This window comes from Serinus canaria, chromosome 3 (genome assembly GCF_022539315.1).
Source record: "Serinus canaria isolate serCan28SL12 chromosome 3, serCan2020, whole genome shotgun sequence".
In the NCBI taxonomy this organism is placed as follows: domain Eukaryota; kingdom Metazoa; phylum Chordata; class Aves; order Passeriformes; family Fringillidae; genus Serinus; species Serinus canaria.
In genome coordinates, this window is record NC_066316.1 from 17,592,848 (window position 1) to 17,602,707 (window position 9,860).

At 39.1% G+C, this 9,860-nt stretch overlaps 1 protein-coding gene across 1 annotated transcript; it reads right to left on the reverse strand.

Moving 5' to 3' along the window:
* Nucleotides 1–1,671: 1,671 nt before the first annotated feature.
* On the reverse strand, nt 1,672–9,570 carry SNRPB2 (small nuclear ribonucleoprotein polypeptide B2). The gene is made up of 7 exons (XM_009097030.4): nt 9,415–9,570; nt 9,180–9,266; nt 7,236–7,408; nt 5,423–5,563; nt 4,156–4,206; nt 2,565–2,653; nt 1,672–2,048 (listed from the first exon to the last, which is right to left on the reverse strand). The coding sequence occupies exons 2-7, from the start codon at nt 9,241–9,243 to the stop codon at nt 1,889–1,891; spliced, it is 678 nt and encodes a 225-aa protein (XP_009095278.1). The 5' UTR covers nt 9,244–9,266; nt 9,415–9,570; the 3' UTR covers nt 1,672–1,888.
* Nucleotides 9,571–9,860: the final 290 nt, after the last annotated feature.

Genomic DNA, 9,860 nt, shown 5'->3' on the forward strand with positions numbered 1-9,860 from the left:
AGGTGTCAAGCTAGCTGCATTTTGATTACACAAAGCTGTGTTACTCTTTCCAAAGAGAAAACAAGAATGTGTTGTCTGCTACACCACCACCAAGAAGCCATTCATTGGAACAGCAAACTCATATTTCACTCAGACTTTCAAAATCCTCTAGAAGTCTGAAGGAACAAAAAATTTTTTCTCCTATAAAACTTTCTAGTGAAGAATTTCTCTATTCTGCACCAGAACTGAGACCTAACCTCTTTTGTCACCAATAGCTACTCCAGTAACCTTCAGAAGTGAGGACAAGTAGGATGCTCTCAGCCAGAGTTTAAACTGAGGAATTATAAAGAGCATTTCCCTGTATCACAGCTGAATACCCAGCCCCTTGGGCTATTGTAAACACAGAGCAATTTCTCCACCTCTGACTTCCAGAAAGCCTGCCAAAAAAAAAAAAAAAAACCCCACTGAAAACAGTTGATTTGTAACAGGATACTGACTGGTGTGGGCTATATTCCAACACTGCCGCTAACAGATGGACTGTCAGCTCTTTGCTCCATGGTGCTATTAAAAGGGTGTGCCACATGGGAAGAAAAAACTCTGAATAGAGCTGGATACTACACCCCCAGACCTAGTCCACCCCTTAAGCAATTTTACACACTCTTCAGTAAAAATACAGTAGTGAAACCCTTTTTTTTTTTTTTTTTTTGGAATTTCACATCTGTTTGAAAATTAGAATTTTCCCATTGGTTTGAAAGACAGGTGTCTGCTAAGGAAGGCAGAAACCTCCCTTGGAATGGAAAATATTACCCTCTTCCCTCCAAATTATTGTAACTGGTGCTGGGCTGGACACCACGGTGGCAGCAAATTCTCCTGCAGTGCAGTAGCTGCAGTTAAACTGCTCCACTCTGATCCAGAGGAGCTGAGCCCAGCCCCGACCTCCAGCTAAAAATGTTGCAGTGTCTCTGCTCTTCCCAAGAGAAAAGCCCTCAGCTAAGAGGCTGCAACCAACGGCATTCCTTCTCCCCACACTGACAACTTCTTTTATCTAACTCCTTATTATCTGTTAGGCAACACATAGGAGAAAATTCCCCAAGAGAAAGGGGAAAAAAGAAAAAATCCTAACCTCCAACACAATCTAAAAAAAAAAAAATTCTCTCTTTAACAAATCTTAACACCACTTGCACAGTTTGAAGGCCTGACCATGGGCAGTGCTTTGCTGTAGCAGATATGAAAATAAGCATTAAAATACAGACATGTCACAAAAAACCCATAAAGTTTTTAACAAATGAGAAAAAAATAAAGTAAATCAAACCTTGAGAAACCCAGAAGCATTAGGTCATGTATTTTGGAAAAGCTTGGCTAAAAATCTGAAACTTTTATGTTTCCTCTCAGGACTTGTTTCTACTGCCAGCCACCACAACAAAACCAAGTTGAATTGCATTACTGCCAAACTATAATCAATTTCTAACTATACCTGGGGAGAAAAACCACTAATGATAAGCTGTCTTTCCTAAGTGAAGCTGTATTTATTCAGAATGTGCTGGCATTCAGCATCCCTGATCATACTTTTGCTCTGGAAAGAAAGCTATTTTTAGCACTCACTTCGGAGAAATAAGGGTCACCTAAAAGCTCTTAAACTGAATAAAGCCCTGCAAGGCTAATCAATAATGAGACAGACTTGAGGAAAAAACATGGCTTGAAAACAGCATATTTATATTTTATTTTATAAAAATTAGTATTTCAACAGAAAAAGTTACTATCCGGGTGATCTATGGAAATGTGCCCTGGTCATTGTGGCAATTCTACTTGAGTCTTATCTGCAGAGAACAGCAAACATGCTACCTGACCAGAGTATCAATGTCTTTAAAAAAAACACATATCCACAGAAGTCCTTTATAGGAGCATATAGCTATTTCTTCGCATAAGTGATTTTCATGGCATGAGATGGAGTGATCTTGAATCCTTGGAGAGCGTCTCGAGCAGCCCCTGCTTGGTTCTCATTTTCAAACTCCACAAATGCAATGTCATGGCGCCCTGGCACTAGGCGTACCTCTTTGAATCCGGGAAACCTTTAAAATAAGGTGAGAGTCAAAAAATACTTCTTAGCTCAATAATACATCTCTCTTCAGTAGCTTCTTATCAGAAACATCTACTAGTGCAATAGTTATTGCTAATGAAAGCTTTAAATTGAAGGATTTTACATGTTCTATCCTTAGAACTATGTCTCAATTAAGAAATATTATATGGAAGCAGTTTAATTAGAGCTCTACACATACAGAAGCAATCTAACTAGCTTTAAAACTGCTCCTGCTGTCCTACAGACTTTAGTATTACAATCACCAGCTTGAGTCTAATGCAAATTGATAGCAGATAAATCACACAATTAAAACCAGCTATAAAAATGATCAGATTTGCTTTCTGAACCAAGTCATCAGAACTGACATCTGTAACCTTGGCAGTAAAGCAAACAGCTGAAATACCTTCAGAAGAAACTCTTATTTCTAAAAAGTGAGCTTGTTAACTGAGAAAACACACACAGGTTACAGAAGAATTCAAAGGAGAAATCATTTCTATTCAAAACTTACTGATTAAATAACATGGACAGCATCATCTCATTTGTTTCCTCAGGCAAATTATTAAGGAAAAGGATATAGTTTGGTGGGTTATCAGGCACCTGCAAGAACAGATCAAAGCTCAGAAGACATAGTTGCATACAGCTCCTTTGCATCTGTCTGCATGATTATTTGAATCAAGACTCACATTTCCTTAGTTTTGCTCATAACATTCTATATGGGCTTCACCACACCTTTATCAATATGCAGGCAGAGCCCCTTCATTCTTTTACACAGATATATTAATTTGGAGAGGTTCTTACTTCTACAAAAATCACAATACCATACTGTCTTAGATGTCACATTTAAACTCAACTAGTCAAGAGCTGACACTGCAGTACTCTCTGCACCCACATGCCACAGTAGTGCCTGCAGTGCTATTCAAGAACTTGTAAGGCAGTGGTAGAATGTATGAAGGACTCACATCCTTCCGGAAAGCAGAGGGTAACCAAGCCTTGTTTACCTGCAGTACAACCAAAATACTGAGTATCTCTGGGCAATCAAAACTCACAAAATCCACATGGTTTCATTACAGAGCTCAATTAAAATGTCATAATTAGAAAACCCTTTAGATTTAGAGCTTTAGTCTTGTAACAGATTTGCCTGCTAATATGAATTTGTAGCCACTCACCACAGAAAAGGCTGAGTAGTCATTTGGTGATACTGGAATCTTCAAGTCATCAAGTAAACTATAAATCTAAAAGTAAACTGGACACCCTAACTAACTTCAAACATCCTCAAAGCAGTGCCAAATAAAAAACCTCAGCAGAACAATCTCCTTCTACTGATGGAAATATTCCAGGTAGTGCCATTAGAAAATAAACTTCTGATGTTCAAAGAAATACCCAAACACCCAGTGTTGTGCTTTGATGCAAACTGACATGCACATATTGTGCCTGAAAATCCAGGGAGCAAGACCTTTTCCCCTGTTGATTATGTATGCCGCGGCAGTACTCAAGAAATATGCAGGGCAGGCAAATATACTCTTCTATGGTACTTGCTCTCCTGTAAATCCTGGCTCTTTACCACTTCTAACATGAATCATTTAGAAGGTCACTGAGCAGACAACATGAATGAAGTGTAGGGAGTTGTTCCTACATCTCCACACAATCCTTTGGAAAACAAGACACTTGTGAGAAAAAAGAAAAAAGTGAGCAGAGAACCCCCAAACTCCTCAAATAAAGCTTTTAGGCAGATATTTTGGCATCCTATGTTGTCTTCCTTTTCTTTATCTGCTGCCAGAAAAACGTAAGTTAAAGGGAACTTATTAGCAATGAAAAAAAAATTAAGAATCCTTCAACCGATACTAAGCACAGTCCAAACTTAAGATTCCAGTATGATTTTCTGTATAGTAATAAGAAACTGCAGATTCTCATTTCCTGTCAACCAGATATAGTAAAAAGGGGATTTGTTTTGTTTACTGTCATGTAGCTGTTGTACACATGTCTCATAGAACAAAATCAAAGCTGTAAAATATATCAAGCTTCCATGTGTAACAAACTATTATTCATAGAGAATAATTATAAACATTAGTGCTTTTAGTGATAAAAATAAAAAACATTACCTGATTCTGTGGTGTAGTCCCTGGAGCACTGGCTGAATTCTGTGTTGCTCCCTAGAAAATAAGTACAAAATAGTTTTACAAAGCTGCTCCATTAGAAATAAACAAGCACATATTACCATGTTTCTCTACAATTCAAGACATATGTTAAAGGTTTTTTTGGGCTGCAGTCCAAGAACATTTGGTGCCTATGAGATACTTCCCAAAGGGAACAAATCCTGTGAATTTTACTTGGCTCCAAAACCAGGCAATCAAAAGAAATAACATCAGTACTACCTGATCAATCTAATGGCTGAGTCATGTATTTCCCCACATTACAGAATTTTATTTATTAGACAGAGAGATAGATTTGAAAATGAAGGCCTAGACAGGCATCCTGGTTTCACATGGGATAGAATTAATTTTCTTCTTAGTACAGTGTGTTTTGAATTTAGTATGAGAGTAACACTGATAATGAACTGATGTTTTGGTTGTTGATAAGTAGTGCTTGTTTGGATCAAGGACTTTCCAGTTTCCCATGCTCTTCTAGTGAGTAGGTGCACAAGAAGCCACGTGGAAGCCAGGAAAGCTGACCAGAACTGTCCAAAAGCACATTCCATAGTACAGAATATCATGTCCAATGTATAAACTGGGGGGATCTGGTCAGGTGCTTTGATGTTTTCTGCTATACTCCAGCACAAAAGCTACTAAATGTTGTTACTTTAGACAAGCCAACCCTTAATGGAGATAAATTTCAACCTAACTCCTGTTAATCTAACATGGAACATCTAATATCTAACATAAATAAATTGTCTTGTTCTCATTTACCATTCTTCTGTCCTTATTAGGCAACATGGAATTAAAACACTGAAGAGAAGAGCTGGTTGAGCACTTGAAGCCAGTACTAAAGACAAGCATAATCTCCTTTTTTTTTCCTTTTCTTAAGAGGCTAATTTCTACTTTGGTTTGTTGTACCTTTGCCCTCCATCTTTATTTTCATCTGGTAATAGCAAAGGAGGAAAAAAAAAGCAACAGCAAGGACTACATAACCAGCCCCCTCTGCTTCAACTTCTAGTAAATGCTTGAGAGCTCTAGATAATCAACAGACCCCAATTTAGGGAGTTGAAAAGCAACAAAAGACAACATCAAGTCCTAAAAAAATTATTTAGAATAGCCTTTGTGTGGGTATTTTTTTTTGATGGTGGTTTTTTTGTAGGTTTTTTGTTTGTTTGTTTTTTGTTGTTTGTTTGTGGTTTTGTTGGGGTTTTTTCCTGACAGAGAAGCAGCTTACCTGGACAACCTTTTTATTTGGTGCGTTTGCTGACTGTTCCAGAGTTTTGGCTTTCTTCTTTTCCTTTCTTTTTTCCTTATCAGCAAAAGTCCCACGCATTTTAGAGATGATATCAGAGTCTGTTTTTGCATACTGAATACGCTTTTTAAAAGAAAAACAGAGTATATTCTACAGTTAATAATACTGAACATTTTGCACCACTTACATTAACTGTGTATTTACACCTTTTTTTCGCAGAAACTTTTTATATTAAAAACATTGTTATAAAGTGTAGGTACACTTATAGAGTAACCAATTCTCATAGTTTTTTCTGAACACAATTACAGGAATCTAAAAAAACCCCTAATATACAAAATAATAACTTTAGCTCATTGAAATCTGAACTCCATTTATCCAACAACATATTTTTAACATCTGTCAAAGCAGCACCTACAGAGAGATACAGCTGAGCTACACAGAGGACATCTGAGAAAAGCGGCACTAGCTTCTATTAAAACGGTGAGTTTTCAGTCCCATTTTAAAGAGAGTTAAATTTTAAAGTGATTTCTCAGATCTCTGCAGAAACGTAAATTCAGTAAAACCCAAACTTCTTAAACAGAAAAGGCAATTATGCACCTTAATCCCAACTGGATTGCATAAATGCTGCTGTTCTTTTGTCAAAGGCCCCCCACAGCTGAAGGTTAAGCAGATGCAGGTATAACTATACCAGTGTGCAAACATTATTATTTATGCACACAAATCAATTGTTTTTCCTATCAGAGACTACCTCAATACAAAACTACACAACAGCTTAAGATTTTTTTAATGCTTTTGTTTAGTGCTTAGAGTATACAGGTTGCAGGCAATGTTCAAAGATGGAAGTACATTTCAAAGCTTATGAAGCCTCAATCCTTTTATTTCTTATTGAGTTCTACTGAGCACAAAAACTCCCTAAGGCAGACTGAGTTTGCAAAATTCTGTGTTAAGGATTTAATTAGAGAATCTGAAGGTATTAAGGCAAATAGCTTGCGGCTCAGCAGCACAACTGCTCTCTTCAGTGCTCAAAGCCATAAGCTGAGAGCCAGTAGAACTGTACCCATCCATTGCTGAAGTTGTGGGCCATTTGCATGTATTGTTACACTTCACCAACAGCTGCAGAATTAAGAGATGCTTAATTGTCCAAGCAAGCAGACAAGAACAAAGCAGGTCACCTGTGCAACTCTGCATATCATGAAGCACATTATTAAATCATGTTCTATCAACCAGCACTGTATTTGCTTCACTGAAGTTATACTGAAGTACAGTTACTTGGTTTGGTGATCTACTATCAAGCAGAACTAGCCATCAATTCAAAAAAAAAAAAAAACAGTGGTCACATCTGGAAAGCAAACTGGAGATCTTCACCCTTCTCACTGTTACCTCAAAAAGGAAGCATCACATTCTAGCTATTCATTACCAATCTAAGAGTAGTTAATGTTACTCTACCATAAAGCAACTGAAAACTAATCTAATTTCAATAATACTACAGAATTAATTTAACCGATTCAATGGAAGACATGAGGAGTAAAATGAAAGTATTTAACATCTTAAAAACTTTAATCCAGCATAGAAAAACAAAAAGCCCTCCATGTTAACTTCAAAGTGTGTGTGGTTGTAACTGCAGTCTCTTCAGCATCCCTCCAGCTTGCACAAATGGAGATACTCATCAGGATGTGACCCAAGTAATCCTTTGGTAACAACTACATAGGAGAGTTCATTCCTAAGGTGCAAGTACCACTGAAAAATACCCCATCAGGGTATTTCTCTACTTTACAAAGATTACAAAATAACTTACCATTGGTTTCCCATAAAACGGAAAGCCTTGTAGCTGTCTCAAAGCATTGGTAGATGATCCAAGTTCTTTAAATATAACAAATGCCTGTCCTCTCATCTTCATAGTTTTTAAAGCCACAATGTCGACCACATGACCAAACTGTGAGAACAATGCATACAGGGACCTCTTCAGCTCTAGGGACCAAGGGATAAAACCGATTATAACAGGTTACATGCAAATTTCCACTTCTACGGAGTCTGCTGTCCTTTGGGAACAACATTTTTTTGAAGCTTTAGTTCACACAGTGAGTACATGAGTTTGTCAAAACTGTTACATCATTACAAGTTTATTTGTCCAGGTTTTGTAAACTGGTGTGCAACATTCAGTTTCATACCTCAAGGATTCGGGTACTGAAGAAGTTGTAATGCCATCCATTCTACCATTCCAAGGGAATCACAGTTACATAAAGGTATGTAAAAACATATTTTCATACAGGGATATGCACACACACTCTCTCACACAATCAAGTATGATGCATGACAACCATCTTTGACTGATCAGAAAATCAAAACTGAAACAAGCAGCAGTAGAGAGATATGATGCAAAACAAGAATGCAGCACAATAGTAACTACCTAAAGGCTAAAAAAAATTGTAAATTTTGGTTGTAACTATTTAATCAATTTTCTCACTCATATTCTGGATCCAAATTATTTTTTATGAGACTACTGCAGCTTACGGCTGCATTTGATTTACTTTAATTATCTACAATAACCTGAATACATGCCAAATTAAATCTTAGTACTATCCAAATCAAGCTAAATAAATAATCTGTACTGTGTAAGCATTCTAACACAAAACCCTTACATTTGAACTATTTTAGCAATATAAGAATGCTGCCTCTTCTTTATGGATATTGAGACTTAGTAATACCAGTCCGCTGTCACTTTCTCCACCTGCTCCTGACTAACTATATTAACTATATGTTTTTTTATTTAAAAAAGTGTTCTATCAAAGCACTTTCCCTAAAAATTACTTTAAGACCTGGGATAAAATAGGAAGTAATTTGAAATCTTAACAGGTAGTTTAACACCCTATATTTAACCCATGGCAATCCTACGAGATTTAACCAGACCAAGTGCAAGGTGCTAAACCTGGGTCAGGGCAACCCCTAGTATCAACCCAGGCTGATACTAGAGATGGAGAGCAGCACTGAGAAAGACTTGGGGTGATGGTGGAGAAGGGGCTGGATATGTGTATTCACAGCCCAAAAACCAACCATGTCCTGGGCTGCATCCAAAGCAGCACCCTGTGAGAGAAGGGATTCTGCCCCGCTCAGGTGAGACCCCACCTGCAGGGCTACATCCAGATCTGGGGTGCCCAGCACAGGAAGGATATGCAGCTGTGGGTGCAAGGTCAGGAGACCATGAAGTTGATTAGAGGGATGGAGCACCTCTCCTATGAGAAAAGGCTGAGAGATTTGGGGTTGTTCAGCCTGGAAAAGAGAAGGCTTAGGAGTGATCTTTGGCCTTCCAGCACCTGAAGGGATCCTACAAGATGGAGAAGTACTATTTACAAGGGCTTGGAGCAACAGGACAAGGGGTCATGACTTCAAACTGAGAGGAGGCTTAGATGTGATACTGGAAAAATATCCTTTAATGTCAGGGTATTATGAGGCACTGGAACAGGTTTCCCAGAGAGGCTGTGGACTCCCCAACCCTAAAAGCGTTCAAGATGGGGCTGTAGGGAGATCTCAGCAACCTGATCTAGTGGGAGGTGCATTTGTTTGCTTTAGCTACTGTTTCATTACAAGAAAGCGTTTGCCTAGAGCTTGGATAATGATCTCCTGCTCAGCACTTCACAGACCTCCGGAAGCTCCTAAAAGCCCCTTTGTAAGACAAGTGCCATGTGCAAGTGAATGACCAGGCTTCACTGGACAACCAGAAGCGACCAGCAGCCGCTCGTACCTTCCTTCTTGATCTTGTCATTGATGTTGTTAATGTAGATGGTGTGGTTCGGCCTGATGTCCATTCTCGACAGCACCTGCGAACTGCCTGAGGTCAGAGCACACAGAAGAAGCGTTTAGCAAAGCCCCGGCCACACACCCGCCCCGCTCCGGCCCTTTCCGGGCGGAAGAGGGCTGCGACGGCAGGACAGTAACTTCAGAGAGGGAGCCCCGAGCTAGCCCCTTCTTGTTCCTACCTGGATAACAGATCCTGGATCGCGGCTCCCAAAGCCCCTCACCGCCCGTCACCTCCCCTCTCCTGTCCAGCCTCCGCTCGCGATAGCGGCCTGCACTTCCCGCCCTGTCGGGCCGCAGCGCAGGCAGTAAAGCCGCTCCCAGAGCAGTCGATGCTCCGAATACCGCGAGCGCCGATGGGGAAGGGCGCGTGCGCGCGGCTGGAGAGCAGTGGTATGAAAGTGTTATATGTGAAAAACAATCACTTGTTTTTAAAATTTTAAAAGTTTAATATTAATAAAAGGGTTATTAAAATAGTAATACAATTAGAGTAATAATAATTTGGAGAATTTGGATTCGAACAATATGAGACAATAGAAACAAAGAGTTACGGACGTCCGGGTACCTTTTTCTGGGCAGCACAAGCCCGAAAAAGGACACCCGTTAACAGAGGGTTAACCCTTAAAAA